This window comes from Lipophrys pholis, assembly GCF_963383615.2.
Source record: "Lipophrys pholis genome assembly, chromosome: 22".
Lineage (NCBI taxonomy): Eukaryota > Metazoa > Chordata > Actinopteri > Blenniiformes > Blenniidae > Lipophrys > Lipophrys pholis.
The window spans coordinates 20,992,685-21,016,684 of NC_137644.1; the positions used below are offsets into that span (position 1 = coordinate 20,992,685).

At 48.1% G+C, this 24,000-nt stretch overlaps 1 protein-coding gene across 6 annotated transcripts in view; it reads right to left on the reverse strand.

Annotated features, from left to right (window-relative positions):
* LOC308127153 (pleckstrin homology domain-containing family A member 5-like) overlaps nucleotides 1-24,000 on the reverse strand; it is a 59,853-nt gene that overhangs the window by 8,850 nt on the left and 27,003 nt on the right. For 2 of the 6 annotated variants that reach the window (XM_080491995.1, XM_080491990.1), the window contains exons 6-21: nucleotides 20,008-20,112; nucleotides 18,983-19,055; nucleotides 18,214-18,314; nucleotides 13,821-13,936; nucleotides 12,013-13,269; nucleotides 11,515-11,804; nucleotides 11,113-11,360; nucleotides 9,609-9,692; nucleotides 8,368-8,487; nucleotides 7,244-7,297; nucleotides 1,659-1,721; nucleotides 1,407-1,487; nucleotides 1,115-1,267; nucleotides 644-745; nucleotides 469-577; nucleotides 320-363 (exon numbers count right to left, since the gene is read on the reverse strand). In XM_080491995.1, coding sequence (XP_080348121.1) covers nucleotides 320-363; nucleotides 469-577; nucleotides 644-745; nucleotides 1,115-1,267; nucleotides 1,407-1,487; nucleotides 1,659-1,721; nucleotides 7,244-7,297; nucleotides 8,368-8,487; nucleotides 9,609-9,692; nucleotides 11,113-11,360; nucleotides 11,515-11,804; nucleotides 12,013-13,269; nucleotides 13,821-13,936; nucleotides 18,214-18,314; nucleotides 18,983-19,055; nucleotides 20,008-20,112 — 3,000 coding nt within the window. The remainder of the gene's footprint in view (nucleotides 1-319; nucleotides 364-468; nucleotides 578-643; nucleotides 746-1,114; nucleotides 1,268-1,406; nucleotides 1,488-1,658; nucleotides 1,722-7,243; nucleotides 7,298-8,367; nucleotides 8,488-9,608; nucleotides 9,693-11,112; nucleotides 11,361-11,514; nucleotides 11,805-12,012; nucleotides 13,270-13,820; nucleotides 13,937-18,213; nucleotides 18,315-18,982; nucleotides 19,056-20,007; nucleotides 20,113-24,000) is intronic. The other 4 variants (XM_080491993.1, XM_080491991.1, XM_080491992.1 and 1 more) reach the window with 4 other exon arrangements.

Here is a 24,000-nt window from a genome sequence, read left to right on the forward strand (position 1 = left end):
GTGTGTAGTGTGTAGTCAGGAGTGTGTAGTCAGGAGTGTGTAGTGTGTAGTCAGGAGTGTGTAGTGTGTAGTCAGGAGTGTGTAGTGTGTAGTCAGGAGTGTGTAGTCAGGAGTGTGTAGTGTGTAGTCAGGAGTGTGTAGTGTGTAGTCAGGAGTGTGTAGTCAGGAGTGTGTAGTGTGTAGTCAGGAGTGTGTAGTGTGTAGTCAGGAGTGTGTAGTGTGTAGTGTGTAGTCAGGAGTGTGTAGTGTGTAGTCAGGAGTGTGTAGTGTGTAGTCAGGAGTGTGTAGTGTGTAGTCAGGAGTGTGTAGTGTGCCTCACCTGGTTCTTCTGCTGGCTGGACAGTGGTTTAAAGCCCAGGAGGCCTGCAGGTGAGAGAAGGAGGTTCAGGACACACCTGGACAGTCAGGTGTGTGTGTGTGTGTGTGTGTGTGTGTGTGTGTGTGTGTGTGTGAGATTCATCCACTCACTGCTCTCGACGCTCCTCTCAGGTTTGTTCTTGCTCAGAGCCTCCATCACGTCCTGGATCCTCCACAGCTCCTTCTGGATCTGGATGTGACGCTGGCTGGGAGGCTCCGTCTGCACACACACACACACACTGTGAGGCTGTGTGTGTGTGTGTGTGTGTGTGTGTGTGTGTGTTACCTGCGGGCTGCCCAGAGCCTCCAGCTGTTCCAGCAGGTTGGACTTGGCCAGACTGACGTCTGCTTCCAGTCGGTCATAATCACTCCAGGAACGCTCCAACTCCTGAAGCAGAGGGTGAGAGGGTGAGATAGAAGGTGAGAAGATGAGAGTGAGAGAGGGTGAGAGAGAAGGTGAGAGGGTGAGAGGGAGAGTGAAAGGGTGAGAAGGTGAAAGAGTGAGAGAGGGTGAGAGAGAGGGTGAGAAGGTGAGGGTGAGAGAGTGTGAGAGGGAGAGTGAAAGGGGGAGAAGATGAGAGAGGGGGTGAGGATGTGAGAAGGTGAGAGAGGGGGTGAAAGGGTGAGAAGGTGAGAGAGGGGTGAGGATGTGAGGGTGAGAAGGTGAGAGAGTGAGAAAGAGAGAGAGAGGGTGAGAAGGATGGTGAGAAGGTGAGAGGGTGAGAGGGTGAGAGGGTGAGAGGGTGAGTGTGCTCACAGCAGTGACCCTGCTCAGCTCCCTGCAGGTGCTCAACAAGCCGCTCTGCAGAACGTCCCTCTGCTGCATCAGACTCTGAGCCGCTGCTCTGCTGGAGTCGCTCTGCTCACTGAGCTCCTGACTGGCTGACAGCAGCGCCGCCTCCAGGGTGTGCTGCAACACACCCCGCATGTCATCACACACACACACACACACACACACACACACACACACACACACACACACACACACACACACACACACACACACACACACACACACACACACACACACACACACACACACACACTACCTTCTCTCTGTGAAGCTGCTGCAGCTTCTCCTCCTGCATCCTGACCGACTTGTCCTGCTCACACAGCCTGCTGAGCTTGGTCTGACACACACACACACACACACACACACACACACACACACACACACACACACACACACACACACACACACACACACACACACACACACACACACACACACACACACACACACAGGTTTGAATACAGCCTCTGATTCCTGTGGTGTCCTCCAACAGTGGAGCTGCTCTTACATCGATGTCCACCTCCTCCGTGCGCTGGACCAGCGCTCCGTCTGTGTAGTCGTCTGTCGTGACCTGAGGAGAGGAGGCACAGTCACACGTGGCCAGCGGGGGGCGCTGGTCACACACAGTGCTGGAGGAGGAAACACTTCAGCTGGTTATTCCAGCATGAGAGAAAGAGTGAGTGAGGGATGAAGGGATGAAGGGATGAAGGGATGAAGGGATGAAGGGATGAAGGGATGAACACCCTGTACACACATTAATCCCACTTCCTCTGCCTGAAGCTGCCGACCAGCAGCCCAGAGGTGAGCAGGAAGAACACATGAAGTGAGGAAGACTCTGTCACCAGGATGAAACCCAACAGCAGCCTGTCTGCCAGCCTGCCCTGGGTTTTGTCTTCCAGGCAACACAGACGCTCCTCTGAGCCTGCGGATGATTGAACATGAAGCCAGGAAACATTCTGTGTGTTGGGAAGAACACACACATGTTCACATCGTGGATTTTTCTGAGTGACAAAACCTCTGGCATTAAATTAAGACCAGGTTCTATTTGTGTGTGTGTGTGTGTGTGTGTGTGTGTGTGTGTGTGTGTGTGTGTGTGTGTGTGTGTGTGTGTGTGTGTGTGTGTGTGTGTTAGTGTAAATGTTCAATATTTCCGTCGCTGTTAAATCTTTAATTTAATTTTCATTCCAAAATATTGTCAAAAAAAGTTTCCCATGTTGACGAAGTGTGACGGTTCAAGGAGGAGAAACCAGCTGTGATTCCAGAGCGTCTCCTTGGCCTCGTTTCCATGACAACGTTTCCATGACAACGTTTCCATGACAACGTTTCCATGACAACGTTTCCATGACAGCACCTTGACCGTTAAATAGGGGGTACGTCCGAAAAGTCCCTCCTCTCTCCTTATCTATAGACTTTACCTTAACTCCTGGATGACGTCACAGGGTTAAGGAAAGGAGTTAGGAGGCTTCCTAAAGGAGTTAAGGAAAGGAGTTAGGAGGCTTCCTAAAGGAGTTAGGAGGCTTCCTAAAGGAGTTAAGGAAAGGAGTTAGGAGGCTTCCTAAAGGAGTTAAGGAAAGGTGTTAGGAGGCTTCCTAAAGGAGTTAGGAGGCTTCCTAAAGGAGTTAAGGAAAGGTGTTAGGAGGCTTCCTAAAGGAGTTAGGAGGCTTCCTAAAGGAGTTAGGAGGCTTCCTAAAGGAGTTAGTAAAGGAGATCACGTTGTGACAATCAGCCCACACTTCCACTAGGTGGCGTAGTAATAATCAGACGGTGGTGAAGGTCAGTGACGTCTGTCGTGGTAAAACAAGTAGAAATGTGATCAAAGTAGTATAAAGGTGGTTCCTCTCACGTTCTCCTGAGGTTCTAACCTCTGATCTAATGTCAAATATCTCAGGTTGGAATGTAAATGACAGGAACAGAGGAACTAAAGGGAACCGGCTGGCAGGTGAATAAAGAACCAATCAGAGTGAGAACAGGCTGCACTAAACCTGGACTTTACTGTGTCGGTTCTACAACATCCAGAACATTCCTAGTTGGGATCTGGGTTCTAGATGATTTCAAGTGGTTCTAGGCAGATTATTGCTTTGGTAACTTACATGATCTACTCCTTTTTTTTCCCTGAACGCTCCGATGAGCGGGTTCCTTTAAAAGGAAGCATCAGTGGTTCCTAAGCTAAAGGAGGTTCTAAAGGAAGCATCAGTGGTTCCTAGGCTAAAGGAGGTTCTAAAGGAAGCATCAGTGGTTCCTAGACTAAAGGAGGTTCTAAAGGAAACATCAGTGGTTCCTAGGCTAAAGGAGGTTCTAAAGGAGGCATCAGTGGTTCCTATGCTAAAGGACCATGTAGCTAGTACATGGTAGCTAGTAGCTAGCTACCATGTAGTTAGTCTGCCGGGCCACAGGAGGGCGCTGTGGCTTGTTTTTGTAATGAAACCACACAGACGTGTGCAGAGAACAAAACACTATAAAGGTGAAGAAAATGAATAGAAGCAACGTTCTAGTGACCGATGAGGAATCAGATCCTATCAGGGAGAGTCTCAACTATCAAACAACCGATATGGAGGATCAAACAGGAAAACCACCGCCAGTCAAACCACTACGGGTCGGCCATGTTGGTTTACTGGAGCAGGAGCAGAAGAAGTATTTACCACGATCAGAACAGCGGGTAACGGAACTTTAAACCATCTGCAATAAAACGCTTCAGTCCACCGACACTGGAACTTTGGATAAATGGACAGCATGAACAATGAGACGTCTGACAACAAGGAACCACTTCAAACAGTCTGAGATGGTTCTGAGTACCGACGACAGCATCACAATGGAGACAGCAGGTGGTGGTGGAGGGGAGCAGGTGGATGTACAGAACCTTCAAGAACCTTACTTGGTGGTACAGTTGCGGCCTCGGCGCAGAGTTCTCGATCATAGTGTGAATCATGAAGATTAGAGGCTCGTTGTCCTTCTTCTGGCCGAGCGGCGGAGAGGAAGAGAATCAGCCGTTAGTTTCATCATCCGACACTTTAAGAACTGAAAACGTCGACCGTTTACCATGAAGTCACGACAATACCAGCAATACCAGCTCACTACCCGATCGTCTAGGACAATACCAGCAATACCAGCTCACTACCCGATCGTCTAGGACAATACCAGCAATACCAGCTCACTACCCGATCGTCTAGGACAATACCAGCAATACCAGCTCACTACCCGATCGTCTAGGACAATACCAGCTCACTACCCGATCGTCTAGGACAATACCAGCTCACTACCTGATCGTCTAGGACAATACCAGCAATACCAGCTCACTACCCAATCGTCTAGGACAATACCAGCAATACCAGCTCACTACCTGATCGTCTAGGACAATACCAGCAATACCAGCTCACTACCTGATCGTCTAGGACAATACCAGCTCACTACCCGATCGTCTAGGACAATACCAGCAATACCAGCTCACTACCCGATCGTCTAGGACAATACCAGCTCACTACCCGATCGTCTAGGACAATACCAGCTGACTACCCAATCGTCTAGGACAATACCAGCAATACCAGCTCACTACCCGATCGTCTAGGACAATACCAGCTCACTACCCGATCGTCTAGGACAATACCAGCAATACCAGCTCACTACCCGATCGTCTAGGACAATACCAGCTCACTACCCGATCGTCTAGGACAATACCAGCTGACTACCCAATCGTCTAGGACAATACCAGCAATACCAGCTCACTACCCGATCGTCTAGGACAATACCAGCAATACCAGCTCACTACCCGATCGTCTAGGACAATACCAGCAATACCAGCTCACTACCTGATCGTCTAGGACAATACCAGCAATACCAGCTCACTACCTGATCGTCTAGGACAATACCAGCTCACTACCCGATCGTCTAGGACAATACCAGCAATACCAGCTCACTACCCGATCGTCTAGAAGGGTTAGGGTTAGATCAGGGGTGTCAAACTCCTGGAGGTGCAGCCCTTCTTGTTCTCCATGTCTCCCTGACTCAACAGGCTGGTTCTCTGGCTGGTTCTCTGGCTGGTTCTCTGGCTGGTTCTCTGGCTGAGTGCTGAATGTGGTGAAGAACCTTCTGGACATTCAGGGGTTAAAGAAGGGAGACATGGAGAACAAGCAGGGCTGCACCTCCAGGATCTGAGTTTGAGACCTCTGTTCTAGAAGGACAATACTCAGGCTGGATGTACTCTTCAGACCAGGACTCCCCTCAGACCAGGACTCTCCTCAGACCAGGACTCCCCTCAGACCAGGACTCTCCTCAGACTAGGACTCCCCTCAGGCCAGGACTCTCCTCAGACCAGGACTCTCCTCAGACCAGGACTCCCCTCAGACCAGGACTCTCCTCAGACCAGGACTCTCCTCAGACTAGGACTCCCCTCAGACCAGGACTCTCCTCAGACCAGGACTCTCCTCAGACCAGGACTCCCCTCAGACCAGGACTCTCCTCAGACCAGGACTCTCCTCAGACCAGGACTCCCCTCAGACCAGGACTCTCCTCAGACCAGGACTCCCCTCAGACCAGGACTCTCCTCAGACCAGGACTCTCCTCAGACCAGGACTCTCCAAACAAAGTGAAGCAACATGTAGCTCTGGTTCAGGGTTCCCTGTCGACTCCCCACCAGATATGATCAATACAACTATTGATCAGATGATCAGTGATCAGAGTAACTCCAACCAAAACATTTCCACATTCAGAGAAAGATCCAAACTGGACCTGAGACCAGGTTCAAGTTTCTGGTTTAAAGATTCACTGGAAACTGGAAACGGAAGAAGAAAGAAGAAGAAATAAAAGTAGAACAGACAGAAAATGTACACAGACCATCCATCCATCCATCCATCATCCATCATCCATCATCATCATCATCCATCATCCTCCATCCATCATTCATCCATCATCCATCATCCATCCATCATTCATCCATCATCCATCATCATCCATCCTCCATCCATCATCATCCATCATCCATCATCATCATCATCCATCATCCTCCATCCATCATTCATCCATCATCCATCCATCATCATCCATCATCCATCCATCATTCATCCATCATCCATCATCATCCATCATCATCCATCATCATCCATCCTCCATCCATCCATCCATCATCATCCATCCATCATCCATCCATCATCATCCATCATCCATCCATCATTCATCCATCATCATCCATCATCATCCATCATCATCCATCCTCCATCCATCCATCCATCATCATCCATCCATCATTCATCATCCATCATCATCCATCCATCCATCCATCATCATCCATCCATCCATCATCATCATCCATCAATCATCATCCATCCATCCATCATCCATCCATCCATCCATCATCATCCATCCATCATCCATCATCATCATCCATCAATCATCATCCATCCATCCATCATCCATCCATCCATCATCATCCATCCATCATCCATCATCCATCATCATCCATCCATCCTCCATCCATCATCATCCATCATCCATCATCATCCATCCATCATTTATCATCCATCATCATCCATCCATCCATCCATCATCATCCATCCATCATTCATCATCCATCCATCCATCCATCCATCATCATCCATCATCATCATCCATCAATCATCATCCATCCATCATCATCCATCATCATCATCCATCCATCCATCCATCATCATCCATCATCATCCATCCATCCATCATCATCCATCATTCATCATCCATCCATCCATCCATCCTCCATCCATCATCATCCATCCATCATCATCCATCCATCCATCCTCCATCCATCATCATCCATCCATCATCATCCATCATCCATCCATCCATCCATCATCATCCATCATCCATCCATCCATCATCATCCATCATCATCCATCATCATCCATCCATCATCATCCATCATCATCCATCCATCCTCCATCCATCATCATCCATCCATCCATCATCATCCATCATCATCCATCCATCCTCCATCCATCCATCCATCATCATCCATCATCATCATCCATCATCATCCATCCATCCATCATCATCCATCCTCCATCCATCCATCCATCCATCCTCCATCCATCCATCCATCCATCCAGAAAACAGGCTGACAGTTCTCACCTGGCTGTCCAGGTAAACTAGATTCCTCTGAAGATGATGTGAAAGGACATCAGTCTGCAGAAGGAAGAAGAGAAAGAAGAGAAAGGAGGAAGAGGAAGAAGGAAGAGGAGGAAGGGAGAGGAGGAAGGGAGAGGAGGAAGGGAGAGGAGGAAGATGAAGAAGGGAGAGGAGGAAGAGGAGGAAGGGAGAGGAGGATGGAGGGGAGGAAGAGGAAGAAGGGAGAGGAGGAAGAGGAGGAAGGGAGAGGAGGAAGGGAGAGGAGGAAGGGAGAGGAGGATGGAGGGGAGGAAGAGGAAGAAGGGAGAGGAGGAAGGGAGAGGAGGAAGGAGAGGAGGAAGGGAGAGGAGGAAGGAGGGGAGGAAGGAGGGGAGGTGGTTTGGTCAGGAGGTGAAGCAGACGGAAGAAGGAGGCTGAAGATCATTTGTCACGATCATTTCAAGCGTTGCCATGGAAACTGAAATCTGGATCAGTGTTGAATCAGAAACCTCCCAACTCCAATGTTTAACTTCAAAACGGAATAACATTGATCATGTTTACTTTATTACAGCTTCTCTCATTTATACAATTTTTAAAATATGAAAATAAAATGTATATTTGGCAATGCAACATTTATTTTTTAAAATTCGTGGAACAAAACCTTTACACACTTTAAATGAAATATTGAAATGAACGTCAAGCAGACCTCTTCCACTGAGAAGAACAATTACTCACTTTCAGACCAGGAGGTGAATTGTGATTCTATTTTCTCTTTAACAAATATCACTAAATTACCTTTTTTTGTTAGATAGTTTTACTTTGAAAGTATGACTTTGTTAAGTCTCAGTAGACATCCTGAACATGTAGTCTTGTCAGGACTGGCTGCAGTGATACTGATGAAGTCAGGACTGATTGTTGCTTTAATATCCATGAAGAAGAAAACCTCAATGTCACTTCCTGTTCAGTGTGAGCTCACCATCACCCGGGAGTGAGTTCTGACCAAACAACACACACACACACACACACACACACACACACACACACACACACACACACACACACACACACACACACACACACACACACACACACACACACACACACACACACACACACACACACACACACACACACACAGTGGTGCTGACCTTGGCGTTGGGCGCCTCCGACCCGAGCGCCATCAGCTGAGCGACTGTATGCTCCCGCAGGCTGTTCAGCTCCGCCTGCTGCCGGCGCAACTTGATGAGCAGCAGCGTCAACTCCTCGGGCTGCCGGGGACAGGCAGAGACAACCGTCAACCTACAGCCATCGTTCATCCATCGCTCAACCTACAGCCATCGTTCATCCATCGCTCAGCCGACAACCATCGTTCATCCATCGCTCAACCTACAGCCATCGTTCATCCATCGCTCATCCTACAGCCATCGTTCATCCATCGCTCAACCTACAGCCATCGTTCATCCATCGCTCAACCTACAGCCATCGTTCATCCATCGCTCATCCTACAGCCATCGTTCATCCATCGCTCAGCCGACAACCATCGTTCATCCATCGCTCAACCTACAGCCATCGTTCATCCATCGCTCATCCTACAACCATCGTTCATCCATCGCTCATCCTACAGCCATCGTTCATCCATCGCTCAGCCGACAACCATCGTTCATCCATCGCTCAACCTACAGCCATCGTTCATCCATCGCTCAGCCGACAACCATCGTTCATCCATCGCTCATCCTACAGCCATCGTTCATCCATCGCTCAACCTACAACCATCGTTCATCCATCGCTCAACCTACAGCCATCGATCATCCATCGCTCAACCTACAGCCATCGTTCATCCATCGCTCATCCTACAGCCATCGTTCATCCATCGCTCATCCTACAGCCATCGTTCATCCATCGCTCATCCTACAGCCATCGTTCATCCATCGCTCAGCCGACAACCATCGTTCATCCTACAGAACCATTGTTGAAAACAACAGCAGCCCCCTGACTGTCACAAGGAGCCACAGGCTCCAGAGGAACGTTGTTCCCTGGAGGGTTGAAGACATTTCAGCATGTTGGTGTGAAACAAGCAGAAAGTTCATCATGTTCAAGAGAAGATGTTTGAACAGTCGCTGCAGGAGAACAACTCTGTTCTCTAACTTCACTGCTTTAGTTTCTGTTTCTTCTGGAAAGAAAATGATGTGAAATATCAAGGCTGAGCACAGAACAGGACAAAATGTATAAAGTTTGAGGCTCCAGAATGTTTTCTGCTGAGTCAGCAGCCTGCAGAATGTGAACTGACAAGCTCTCGGTGCGTGTCATCAGATTGAGGGCTGGAAAACAATCTGAGCAAGAGGAAGAAGACAAACGTTAAGAATCCATTGGGCGACGGGATCATTCTCACCGTCTTGCCCTGCAGCGACTGAGCTGTGATTGGTTGAGGAGCCACTCCCGCCGCTACGGACCGTCGGTCAGGTGGGAAGCCGTACTGTGGGAGGAAGGAGAGTCTAGGTAAGTCAGTGTGTTGGAACATTAGAGTAGTTCTCACTGTGGCCCCCGGGGGGCAGCAGAGAGCGCCAGCAGGCCGTCGTCACTAAGATCGCATTAAAATACTCATGCACACAATCAACCATCAGTTACTATCAACCAACCATCCTACAAATTTGAACCCACGACCTTCTCGTTGTGAGGCGAGAGTACAAACCACTGCAGTTTGGTTCAGTTTGTTTTCCTCCCTTCCCAGAGCCGCCTCATGAGCAGCAGCTCGAAAATAGAGCAACACAACACCCAGAGGAATAATATTAAGGCAGATATTCTCACTTTAAAAAGTTACCTGACGGCCGATTTAAAAAGTGAAAGTCATTAGCTTTACTTTGAAAAGCCGGATTTAATGACCATTGAAAGAAGTAGTTCTGCAGCTAAACAGCAGGTTGCCATGTTGGCTGACCAGGAGCCACCAAACTGCTAAAGCTGGAGGAAATACTGCTAAAATATTAATTTCTCCTCTTTCTCTGTCTCTCCTGTATACTGTGTGTGTGTGTGTGTGTGTGTGTGTGTGTGTGTGTGTGTGTGTGTGTGTGTGTGTCTGTGTGTGTGTGTCTGTGTGTGTGTGTCTCTGTGTGTGTGTCTGTGTGTGTGTGTGTGTCTGTGTGTCTGTCTGTGTGTGTGTCTGTGTGTGTGTCTGTGTGTGTGTGTGTGTCTGTGTGTGTGTCTGTGTGTGTGTGTGTGTGTGTGTGTCTGTGTGTGTGTCTGTGTGTGTCTGTGTCTGTGTGTGTGTGTGTGTGTCTGTCTGTGTGTGTGTGTGTGTCTGTGTGTGTGTGTGTGTGTGTGTGTGTCTGTGTGTGTGTCTGTGTGTGTGTCTGTGTGTGTCTGTGTCTGTGTGTGTGTCTGTGTGTGTGTCTGTGTGTGTGTGTGTCTGTGTGTGTGTGTGTGTGTGTGTGTGTGTGTGTGTGTGTGTGTGTGTGTATTACAGTATATTATTGCCACTTTGTTCATGTAATAAGTTTACAACTCTGTTTCTATAAATATTTAATTGTCAAAGTGGAGGAGCTGCACTCTAACAAAACCAGACTTATGTTAGATGTTTATTCATTAATTAATTAATTAATGTTTAAATTATTTTGCTGATCTTAGAGAGAAACAGTTTCACCAAAAGCTAAAAGGACCTTATAAACATAGTCCTTGAATTTAAATATAGACTCTGTGTGTTGAGTGGACATTAATTCCCTGAATAAAAATCCATTACAAGCTTCAGTCTTCAGTAGAAAAGCGATGCGATTAATCACAATTAATCAGTTAATTTGTTTAATCTACTGACAGCACGAGACCGGACACATCCACAGACCGACCAGGTTCATCAACCTGCTCTAACGGAACTGGTGGTCTCTGGACTGGCGTTCCGTCTGTACCTTGGCGAGCTGGGCCCGGTGCCGGCGGTCCAGCGTGGTGTCGCCCCTGAAGACGGGCGAGGACAGCTCGGAGTGGGGGCTGCTGGCATTGTGCTGGGTGACCTGCTGCTGCTGGCGGGGGGGCGAGAAGGTGCTGTAGAGGGCCAGGGCGCCGTGCGAAGGCGAGGTGGGGATGGAGGGCGCCACGGCGTGCTCCGAGATGTTTCCCATGGTCTTGGTGCTGGGCAGCGTCCCATAATGCCCCACTGCTGGAGACACAACACAGCCAGTGAACTGTGTGTGTGTGTGTGTGTGTGTGTGTGTGGGGGGGGGGGGGGGGGGGGGTCTTCTACAGGTTTGTTTAGTTACACATCAGTCCATCAATCTTCCGTCCGTCCATCCATAGATACATCATGACTGTACCTGCAGGTTGAGCCAGGCTGTGTCTGGAGAAGGCCTGTCTCTGCTGCCACTCGTACAGCTGCCACATGGTGTCGTCCCTCATGGAGCGCCTCTTCTCGGCCGAGGTGACGGTGGAGGTGGAGGCCGGGCGTAGCGCCCGGTCGTACACGGAGCCCGCCACGCTGCAGATGCTGTCGGGCCGTGCCACGCTGTTGCGGGGCAGCGTCCGGTAGCCGTCGGGATACCGGGGAACCGCCGGGGCGCGGTGGCTCGGCATGTTCCTCGGTAACGTCTGGTAGGACGTCACGCTGCTGGAGACCGGAGAGACGTTCAGGGTGTGAGAGGAACTCTGGGTCAGCTCCACATCTCACTCCTCCACACCACTATCCTGATCACTATCCTCCACAAGACAAGACAAGACAAGACAAGACAAGACAACCCTGTGTGTAGGAGTGAGGATATGAGCTGTTTGTCCCGTTGGGGGTTCAGATAAGTGAGTGAATGCAGAGTGAGTCTCACCTGCGGGCGTCGTCATCCGGACCCCTGGTCCTCTGGGTGCGGACCCAGTGTTCCAGCTGCTGCATGGAGTTGGTCCTGGACAGACCGCCGCGCTCCACCTCCGGACCTGGAGACTTGATCAAGACCCCGACCAGACTGTGGTCCAGCACCTGGACTGTGCTGCCGTCGCTGTGCTGCTCACCTGACCCCGGTCCTGACCCCGGTCCTGACCCTAGCCCTGACCCCGGTCCTGACCCTAGCCCTGACCCCGGCCCCGACCCCGGCCCTGACCCCAGCTCTGACCCAGGCCCTGGCCCCGGCTCTGAGCCCGCCTCCGAGCCGTTGACCTGGGCGGGTTTGGGGGCGTTGAGGTGAGCCTGGGCCTGGGCCTGGGCCTGGGCCTGGCCCTGGCGCGAGGCTGACACTGCGGCCGCGATGGCGGCGGCCTGTGCCGGCTGCAGCTTGATGCTGTTGATCTTCGTTAGAGACCGTTCTGCGCTGGCGTCTCTCTGGAAGCCATATTTGATCCCGTCCCGGAGCGTGGCGTACTTCTCCGCGTCTCTCATGGTAGCGTACTTGTTTCCCTCGCGCAGCGTGCTGTACTTCTTCACCTCCTTCACGGTTCCATACTTGTCCACGATGTGAATGGTACCGTACTTGTCGGTGTCCCTCATGGCACTGTACCGCTCTGTCTCCTTCAGCGAGAGCTGCCTCCTCACCTCTTTGTGGGGAACGTACTTCTGGACGTCTTTCTGGAGAGTGTGTCTGTCTCCGACTCTCTGCAGTGCGTATTTCTCCCCGTCCTTAGTCAGGAGGTACTTCTGTCCATCTTTTGAAGGAGCGTATTTCTCTTCTGTTGGCGTCACTTTGTACTTGTCGTCCTCCTTAGGTCCGGCGTACTTCTCTAGATCCCTCTGGATGGCGAGAACGTCTCCGTCCTTCTGCAGGCAGTACTTTTCCCCATCCTTCCTCAGGAGGAACTTCTCTCCGTCCTTGTGGAGGAGGTAGCGCTCGCCGTCCTTCTGCAGTGTGTAGCTGACGCCGTCTTTCTTCAGCGAGAACCTGTCTCCGTCCCGCTGTAAGGTGTAGTACTCTCGCTCCCTCCCGTTCAGTCGCTCCACGTCTTTCTGCCGCTTGTCGTCCGCCCGCGACATCGAGTGCTGGCGCTGAGGTTCTCTGTTGCGCTCGTTGTTCTGGATCTCGGGCCGGGTGAGGACTCGATGGTTCAGCAGGTTGTTCAGCTCCTGAGGCCTCTGGTCCACTTTCAGCTTGTCCAGTCTGACAGACGACAGGAACCCAGAGAACAATCACAAAGAACAGAGGAGAAGCGTTTCAGTGACGGTCTGTCATACACGTCCGTCAGTCTTTCTCCGCCGTCAACATCCGAGAACTTTCTGATTCCTTTCAAGAACGTCTAATAGAACTCAGTCCAGACTCACTGGTCTCAGTAGTTTGACCTTCCTGGACGTTTCAAACTCACCAGTGTTTGTTCTGCTCAGTCTGAGAATCAGCTTTCAAACAGACACACATAGAACGTACAACCCCCCAGTCATTATTATTATTATTGAAATTTCCATAAACAATGTCCAGTAAGAAACTATTTCAAGGTGTGAAATGTGGAAAATTGGATGATAAGTTAAAGTTCTGGATGATTTTGTGGTGAAACTCTTCACTAGGTTTTTCTGGGAAAGGAGATTTGGCGCTCTAGAACTGGACCGAGTTCTCGGTTCAGAAAGCGCCGTGCAGAGAGCTGAGAGCAGCTGACCGTCACCCCGGGACTTTAGAGCAGTGTCAGAACGTCCCGCCGTCCCGCCGGTCTTCAAACGCACCTTCTGACGGGCTCCGTGTGGACGAGGGCGGCGTCCGTCATCACCTTCATCCAGGACTCCATCTCTTTGGCCGTGTCCGAGCAGAAGTAGTAGGTCCGCATGTTAGGGTGGGTGGCCTGGGGAAGAAAACAGCAGTATGATGTGGTGTGTTCAGAGTGTGTTCAGTGTGTTCATTGTGTGTTCAGAGTGTGTTCAGAGTGTGTTCAGAGTGTTCATTGTGTATTCAGAGAGTGTTCAGTGTGTTCAGAGTGTGTTCAGAGTGTGTTCGGAGTGTGTTCAGTGTGTCCAGAGTGTGTTCAGTGTGTTCAGAGTGTTCATTGTGTATTCAGAGTGTGTTCAGAGTGTTCATTGTGTGTTCATTGTGTTCAGAGTGTGTTCATTGTGTCCAGAGTGTTCAGAGTGTGTTCAGTGTTCATTGTGTATTCAGAGTGTGTTCAGAGTGTATTCAGTGTGTTCAGAGTGTGTTCAGAGTGTGTTCAGTGTGTCCAGAGTGTTCATTGTGTATTCAGAGTGTGTTCAGAGTGTTCATTGTGTGTTCATTGTGTTCAGTGTGTTCATTGTGTATTCAGAGTGTGTTCAGTGTGTTCAGAGTGTTCATTGTGTGTTCATTGTGTGTTCATTGTGTTCAGAGTGTTCATTGTGTGTTCATTGTGTTCAGAGTGTTCATTGTGTGTTCAGTGTGTCCATTATGTTCATTGTGTGTTCATTGTGTGTTCATTGTGTTCAGAGTGTTCATTGTGTGTTCATTGTGTGTTCAGAGTGTTCAGAGAGTGTTCATTGTGTGTTCATTGTGTGTTCAGAGTGTGTTCAGAGTGTGTTCATTGTGTGTTCAGAGAGTGTTCAGAGTGTGTTCAGAGTGTGTTCATTGTGTGTTCAGAGTGTGTTCAGAGTGTGTTCAGAGTGTTCATTGTGTATTCAGAGTGTGTTCAGTGTGTTCAGAGTGTGTTCAGAGTGTGTTCAGAGTGTGTTCAGTGTGTCCAGAGTGTGTTCAGTGTGTTCAGAGTGTTCATTGTGTATTCAGAGTGTGTTCAGAGTGTTCATTGTGTGTTCATTGTGTTCAGAGTGTGTTCATTGTGTCCAGAGTGTTCAGTGTTCAGTGTTCATTGTGTATTCAGAGTGTATTCAGTGTGTTCAGAGTGTGTTCAGTGTGTCCAGAGTGTTCATTGTGTGTTCATTGTGTTCAGAGTGTTCATTGTGTGTTCATTGTGTGTTCATTGTGTTCAGAGTGTTCATTGTGTGTTCAGTGTGTTCAGAGAGTGTTCATTGTGTGTTCATTGTGTTCAGAGTGTTCATTGTGTGTTCAGTGTGTCCATTATGTTCATTGTGTGTTCATTGTGTGTTCAGAGTGTTCAGAGAGTGTTGCCACAGAGTGTGTTCATTGTGTGTTCAGAGTGTGTTCAGAGTGTGTTCAGAGTGTGTTCATTGTGTGTTCAGAGTGTGTTCAGAGTGTTCATTGTGTATTCAGAGTGTGTTCAGTGTGTTCAGAGTGTGTTCAGAGTGTGTTCGGAGTGTGTTCAGTGTGTCCAGAGTGTGTTCAGTGTGTTCAGAGTGTTCATTGTGTATTCAGAGTGTGTTCAGAGTGTTCATTGTGTGTTCATTGTGTTCAGAGTGTGTTCATTGTGTCCAGAGTGTTCAGAGTGTGTTCAGTGTTCATTGTGTATTCAGAGTGTGTTCAGAGTGTATTCAGTGTGTTCAGAGTGTGTTCAGAGTGTGTTCAGTGTGTTCAGAGTGTTCATTGTGTGTTCATTGTGTTCAGTGTGTATTCAGAGTGTGTTCAGAGTGTGTTCAGTGTGTCTAGAGTGTTCATTGTGTATTCAGAGTGTGTTCAGAGTGTTCATTGTGTGTTCATTGTGTGTTCATTGTGTGTTCAGTGTGTCCATTATGTTCATTGTGTGTTCATTGTGTGTTCAGAGTGTTCAGAGAGTGTTCAGAGTGTGTTCATTGTGTGTTCATTGTGTTCAGAGTGTTCATTGTGTGTTCAGTGTGTCCATTATGTTCATTGTGTGTTCAGAGTGTTCAGAGAGTGTTCATTGTGTGTTCATTGTGTGTTCAGAGTGTGTTCAGAGTGTGTTCATTGTGTGTTCAGAGAGTGTTCAGAGTGTGTTCATTGTGTGTTCAGAGTGTGTTCATTGTGTGTTTAGAGTGTGTTCAGAGTGTGTTCATTGTGTGTTCATTGTGTGTTCAGAGTGTGTTCAAAGAGTGTTCAGAGTGTGTTCATTGTGTGTTCATTGTGTGTTCAGAGTGTGTTCAGAGTGTTCAATGTGTATTCAGAGTGTGTTCAGTGTGTTCAGAGTGTGTTCAGAGTGTGTTCGGAGTGTGTTCAGTGTGTCCAGAGTGTGTTCAGTGTGTTCAGAGTGTTCATTGTGTATTCAGAGTGTGTTCAGAGTGTGTTCAGTGTGTTCAGAGTGTTCATTGTGTGTTCATTGTGTTCAGTGTGTATTCAGAGTGTGTTCAGAGTGTGTTCAGAGTGTGTTCAGTGTGTCTAGAGTGTTCATTGTGTATTCAGAGTGTATTCAGAGTGTTCATTGTGTGTTCATTGTGTGTTCATTGTGTGTTCAGTGTGTCCATTATGTTCATTGTGTGTTCATTGTGTGTTCAGAGTGTTCAGAGAGTGTTCAGAGTGTGTTCATTGTGTGTTCATTGTGTTCAGAGTGTTCATTGTGTGTTCAGTGTGTCCATTATGTTCATTGTGTGTTCAGAGAGTGTTCATTGTGTGTTCAGAGTGTGTTCAGAGTGTGTTCATTGTGTGTTCAGAGAGTGTTCAGAGTGTGTTCATTGTGTGTTCATTGTGTGTTCAGAGTGTGTTCAAAGAGTGTTCAGAGTGTGTTCATTGTGTGTTCAGAGTGTGTTCAGAGTGTGTTCAGAGTGTTCATTGTGTATTCAGAGTGTGTTCAGTGTGTCCAGAGTGTGTTCGGAGTGTGTTCAGTGTGTCCAGAGTGTGTTCAGAGTGTTCATTGTGTGTTCATTGTGTTCAGAGTGTGTTCATTGTGTCCAGAGTGTTCAGTGTTCATTGTGTATTCAGAGTGTGTTCAGAGTGTATTCAGTGTGTTCATTGTGTGTTCATTGTGTTCAGAGTGTTCATTGTGTGTTCATTGTGTTCATTGTGTGTTCAGTGTGTTCAGAGAGTGTTCATTGTGTGTTCATTGTGTGTTCAGAGTGTGTTCAGAGTGTGTTCATTGTGTGTTCAGAGAGTGTTCAGAGTGTGTTCATTGTGTGTTCAGAGTGTGTTCATTGTGTGTTTAGAGTGTTCAGAGTGTGTTCATTGTGTGTTCAGAGTGTGTTCAGAGTGTGTTCAAAGAGTGTTCAGAGTGTGTTCATTGTGTGTTTAGAGTGTGTTCAGAGTGTGTTCATTGTGTGTTCAGAGTGTGTTCATTGTGTGTTTAGAGTGTGTTCAGAGTGTGTTCATTGTGTGTTCAGAGTGTGTTCATTGTGTGTTCATTGTGTGTTCAGAGTGTGTTCAAAGAGTGTTCAGAGTGTGTTCATTGTGTGTTTAGAGAGTGTTCGGAGTGTGTTCATTGTGTTCATTGTGTGTTCATTGTGTGTTCATTGTGTGTTTAGAGAGTGTTCGGAGTGTGTTCATTGTGTGTTCAGAGTGTGTTCATTGTGTGTTCATTGTGTGTTCAGAGTGTGTTCAAAGAGTGTTCAGAGTGTGTTCATTGTGTGTTCATTGTGTGTTCAGAGTGTGTTCATTGTGTGTTCATTGTGTGTTTAGAGTGTGTTCATTGTGTGTTCATTGTGTGTTCATTGTGTGTTTAGAGTGTGTTCAGAGTGTGTTCATTGTGTGTTCATTGTGTGTTTAGAGAGTGTTCGGAGTGTGTTCATTGTGTGTTCAGAGTGTGTTCATTGTGTGTTCATTGTGTGTTCATTGTGTGTTCATATTGTGTTTAGAGAGTGTTCATTGTGTGTTCAGAGTGTGTTCATTGTGTGTTCATTGTGTGTTCATTGTGTGTTTAGAGAGTGTTCATTGTGTGTTCAGAGTGTGTTCATTGTGTGTTCATTGTGTGTTTAGAGAGTGTTCGGAGTGTGTTCATTGTGTGTTCAGAGTGTGTTCATTGTGTGTTCATTGTGTGTTCAGAGTGTGTTCATTGTGTGTTCATTGTGTGTTCATTGTGTGTTCATTGTGTGTTCAGAGTGTGTTCATTGTCTGTTCATTGTGTGTTTAGAGTGTGTTCAGAGTGTGTTCATTGTGTGTTCATTGTGTGTTTAGAGTGTGTTCAGAGTGTGTTCATTGTGTGTTCATTGTGTGTTTAGAGAGTGTTCGGAGTGTGTTCATTGTGTGTTCAGAGTGTGTTCATTGTGTGTTCATTGTGTGTTCATTGTGTGTTTAGAGAGTGTTCAGAGAGTGTTCAGAGAGTGTTCACAGAGTGTTCAGAGAGTGTTCAGAGAGTGTTACCTTGAAGGCGTACTTCCTGCTGATGTGGTCGTCCACTGACAGCATGGAGACGTGGAAGCTGGGCAGCAGGATGCTTCCCAGGACCGTGTCTTCCTTTTCATCTGCAGACCAGCAGGGAGCAGCAGAGAGCCAGTTAGTCACGTGTTCACTTCACTCATTCATCCACACTAGAGTCACTCTAGGGTTAGATAAACCCTAACCCTAACCCTAACCCTCTAGGTTGAGACTAACCCTAACCCTCTAGGTTTAGACTAACCCTAACCCTAACCCTCTAGGTTTAGACTAACCCTAACCCTCTAGGTTTAGACTAACCCTAACCCTCTAGGTTTAGACTAACCCTAACCCTAACCCTCTAGGTTGAGACTAACCCTAACCCTCTAGGTTTAGACTAACCCTAACCCTCTAGGTTTAGACTAACCCTAACCCTCTAGGTTTAGACTAACCCTAACCCTCTAGGTTTAGACTAACCCTAACCCTCTAGGTTTAGACTAACCCTAACCCTAACCCTCTAGGTTTAGACTAACACTAACCCTCTAGGTTTAGACTAACCCTAACCCTCTAGGTTTAGACTAACCCTAACCCTAACCCTCTAGGTTTAGACTAACACTAACCCTCTAGGTTTAGACTAACCCTAACCCTCTAGGTTTAGACTAACCCTAACCCTCTAGTGTGTGGTTGTGTGAGTGTGTGTGTGTGTGTGTGTGTGTGCGTGCGTGCGTGCGTGCGTGTGTGTGTGTGTGTGTGTGTGTGTGTGTGTGTGTGTCCTCACCTCGGTAGTAGAACAAGCACATGTCCGACAGAACAAACCATCTCTTCTTCCACAGCTTCATGCCTGTGCTGTCCTGCAGAGGTCAAAGGTCACATAGCTTCAGTCGCAGATCGATAAACACACACACACACACACACACACACACACACACACACACACACACACACACACACACACACACACACACACACACACACACACACAGTATCTAGTTATTGATCCATCCTGTCAGTCAGGATTTGTTGGTTTGACGCTGTTTAAAGGACCCTTCTGGACCCCCTTCTGGACCCCCGTCTGGACCTCCGTCTGAACCTCCGTCTGGACCCAGACTCTTCTGGACCCCCGTCTGGACCTCCGTCTGGACCCCCGTCTGGACCTCCGTCTGGACCTCCGTCTGGACCCAGACTCTTCTGGACCCCCGTCTGGACCTCCGTCTGGACCCCCGTCTGGACCCAGACTCTTCTGGACCCCCGTCTGGACCTCCGTCTGGACCCAGACTCTTCTGGACCTCCGTCTGGACCCAGACTCTTCTGGACCCCCGTCTGGACCCAGCCTCTTCTGGACCCCCGTCTGGACCTCCGTCTGGACCTCCGTCTGGACCCAGACTCTTCTGGACCCCTGTCTGGACCTCCGTCTGGACCCAGACTCTTCTGGACCCCCGTCTGGACCTCCGTCTGGACTCAGACTTCTCTGGACCTCCATCTGGACCCAGACTCTTCTGGACCTCGGTCTGGACCTCCATCTGGACCCAGACTCTTGGGGACCTCCGTCTGGACCTCCATCTGGACCCAGACTCTTCACCTCAGAGGTCAAGGGCTCAGAGGATCAGCTGGTCATGAATGTGGAATCTTATTGGCCAATGAAATCCAACAGACAGTTCCAGATGAATTGGAACTACAAATCAAAACACCTCATGTTGAACCTACTAGAGCAACCAGGCAAACTGTTTAGAACCAGTCCAGTCTCATGACCTTGAGAGTGACCTTGAGAGTGACCTTGAGAGTGACTTGACCTTCCTGCTGTACCTGCTTGTAGAGCCAGTTGCTCTTCACCACCGGGGCGTTGGGATTCCTCTTGATGGAGTTGGACCGCTTGCCGAAGTTATGGACTTTCTTGGAAGACCTGGACGGCTGCGGAGACAAACCGTCAGAGGGTGAGACATGAACCAATCAGAGAGTGAGACATAAATCAATCAGAGGGTGAGACGTGAACCAATCAGAGGGTGAGACATGAACCAATCAGAGAGTGAGACATAAACCAATCAGAAGGTGAGACTTAAACCAATCAGAGGGTGAGACGTGAACCAGTCAGAGAGTGAGACGTGAACCAGTCAGAGAGTGAGACGTGAACCAGTCAGAGAGTGAGACGTGAACCAATCAGAAGGTGAGACGCGAACCAATCAGAAGGTGATACGTGAACCAGTCAGAGAGTGAGACGTGAACCAATCAGAGAGTGAGACATAAACCAATCAGAGGGTGAGACATGAACCAATCAGAGGGTAAGACGTGAACCAATCAGAGGGTGAGACATAAATCAGTCAGAAGGTGAGACGTGAACCAGTCAGAGAGTGAGACGTTAGGGTGTGAATCTACATGACAGAAGTCAGTCAGAAAGGAGTTTCACAGTCGGAAATCAAACAGGAACCAGTCTGTCGTTTCTGGAGTCACAGGAAGTCTCTGTTTCTTCAACACGCTGAACTGAAGTTCCAGGTTCCACTGTCTGAGAGCAAACTACAGTCAGCATGAGACACTTTATCTCAACCACTGCTTGTGTCAGTGTCTGTTACTGTCTGTTCATGTTTCTGTTCATGTTTCTGTTACTGTCTCTGTTCATGTCTCTGTTACTGTCTCTGTTCATGTTTCTGTTACTGTCTCTGTTCATGTCTCTGTTACTGTCTCTGTTACTCTCTCTTACTGTCTCTCTTGTCTCAGTTTCTCGGTGTCTCCCCACTGAGCAAGCAACGTCTATAGACGTCCAAGACACGTCCGTCCGTCCGTCCAGCCCCTAATCTGGACGTCTCTTTGACAGTCAGAACTGGTTGACAAAGGACACATAAAGATAAGATGATGGACACAAGCTTCAGTCTACCTGCCTGTAGAATTCTTGATCTGTCATTAAAAGATTGAGGGAAGTAGAACATGACAGGCAGGAGGAGACAGCGTGGGACGTTTGATGGACAATGTCTAGGTTAGGACCATTTATTGTCACCTCTTTGATAACCTTCAGTCTTGTGAAGAAACTATGTACATGAGTAAATGTTTCATCAGCACTGTCAACTGTCATTGTCTCATTGGCACACTGGACAGCGCTGTCCCTTTACAGACAGAAAATTGTGGGTTCAAGTCCAGCTGGAGGTGTTTGTGCATGAGAACCTCAGGGTTCTCCGGTTTCCTCCCACATTCCAAACAATGCATCAAGTTGCTCATGCTAAATTCACTGTGTTTCTTTTGAAATGTCTTTTCATTGAAGAAAGACGTCTAAAAAACCTTCATTCTGGCCCCTCTGAGGACGTCTTCTGGATGTTTTGGACCACTTTTCACTCAGTGTCTCAGTGTCTCTGTGTCTCTGTGTCCCTGTTCCATCAGAATTTGAAGAAGTTCCGTAGGAACAAGTCAACTGTGTTACAGAACTTTGGCCACGCTGCATTTCAAGCAAGGAAACACACACAGCTTAATAATTCATCCTGCAGAATATATTGTGAATAAAAGCAGCTCCGTTCTGACAATATTGACCTGTTTTCCTGGAGTCGTCTCCTAGAGCGACCGGCAGCTGCAGCTGCAGCAGCTCTATAAATAATGACTCTTCATGAATACGTCAAAATGTTACACTGTCTTTGGTCCTGGAAGAAGAAGAAGAAGAAGAAGAAGAAGAAGAAGAAGAAGAAGAAGAAGAAGAAGAAGAAGAAGAAGAAGAAGAAGAAGAAGAAGAAGAAGAAGAAGAAGAAGAAGAAGAAGAAGAAGAAGAAGAAGAAGAAGAAGAAGAAGAAGAAGAAGAAGAAGAAGAAGAAGAAGAAGAAGAAGAAGAAGAAGAAGAAGAAGAAGAAGAAGAAGAAGAAGAAGAAGAAGAAGAAGAAGAAGAAGAAGAAGAAGAAGAAGAAGAAGAAGAAGAAGAAGAAGAAGAAGAAGAAGAAGAAGAAGAAGAAGAAGAAGAAGAAGAAGAAGAAGAAGAAGAAGAAGAAGAAGAAGAAGAAGAAGAAGAAGAAGAAGAAGAAGAAGAAGAAGAAGAAGTGAGCTTCACTTATTCATGACGAGCTCTGAACTCCAGACTTGATCTGCTCATACACATTTATTCCCTCAGTGTTTGAGTTCTTTATTAACCATTTATAGACCCCGTGAGCACAGACCACCACCAGGTCTGCATCGTAACCAGGCTCCGACTGTAACCAGCCTCCGTCTGTAACCAGCCTCCGTCTGTAACCAGGCTCCGTCTGTAACCAGGCTCTGACTGTAACCAGGCTCCGTCTGTAACCAGGCTCCGTCTGTAACCAGGCTCCGACTGTAACCAGGCTCCGACTGTAACCAGGCTCCGACTGTATAGAGGCTCCGACTGTAACCAGGCTCCGTCTGTAACCAGGCTCCGACTGTAACCAGGCTCCGACTGTATAGAGGCTCCGACTGTAACCAGGCTCCGTCTGTAACCAGGCTCCGACTGTAACCAGGCTCCGACTGTAACCAGGCTCCGTCTGTAACCAGGCTCCGACTGCAACCAGGCTCCAACTGTAACCAGGCTCCGACTGTATAGAGGCTCCGACTGTAACCAGGCTCCAACTGTAACCAGGCTCCGTCTGTAACCAGGCTCCGTCTGTAACCAGGCTCCAACTGTATAGAGGATCCGACTGTAACCAGGCTCCGACTGTAACCAGGCTCCGACTGTAACCAGGCTCCGTCTGTAACCAGGCTCCAACTGTAACCAGGCTCCAACTGTATAGAGGCTCCGACTGTATAGAGGCTCCGACTGTAACCAGGATCCGACTGTATAGAGGCTCCGACTGTAACCAGGCTCCGACTGTAACAATCGAGGCTCCGACTGTAACCAGGCTCCGTCTGTAACCAGGCTCCAACTGTAACCAGGCTCCAACTGTATAGAGGCTCCGACTGTAACCAGGCTCCGACTGTAACCAGGCTCCGTCTGTAACCAGGCTCCGACTGTAACCAGGCTCCGTCTGTAACCAGGCTCCAACTGTAACCAGGCTCCAACTGTATAGAGGCTCAGACTGTATAGAGGCTCCGACTGTAACCAGGCTCCGACTGTATAGAGGCTCCGACTGTATAGAGGCTCCAACTGTAACCAGGCTCCGACTGTATAGAGGCTCCGACTGTATAGAGGCTCCGACTGTATAGAGGCTCCGACTGTATAGAGGCTCCGACTGTAACCAGGATCCGACTGTAACGATCGAGGCTCCGACTGTAACAACGGTACGACTGTAACGACAGTACGACTGTAACGACAGTACGACTGTAACGACCCATTGGAACTGGTTAGACCTTTTGAGTATTTTAAAAAGCTTCAGATTTTTCATCATAATCTTTCCTTTTCTTTTCTTGAAGTTATTTTTACTGCTTCAGGCACTTTAGCAGTTTTCACAGTTTCAGCTGCCAAACCTTTTTATCTCTCAGTAACGGAATAACGTGAAATGATTCGGGTGAACTTTTATTTTAATACATTAACCCACCATGTTGTCCAATCGGCTCGGATTGCGCCTCTTCTGAACCATGAGGTTCCCCGAGGCTCAACCTAAAGCCTCATTGCACTGTGCAGTATGGTACAGTAAGGTACGGTATAACATGGTACGGTAAGGTACAGCACCCTGCAGTAAAGTACAGCGTGGTACAGTCTGGTACAGTAAGGTACGGTATAGTAAGGTACAGTACAGTACGATACAGTAAGGTACGGTATAGTAAGGTACAGTACAGTACGATACAGTAAGGTATGGTATAGTAAGGTACAGTACAGTACGATACAGTAAGGTATGGTATAGTAAGGTAGGGTATAGTAACATATGGTGCAGTCAGGTACGG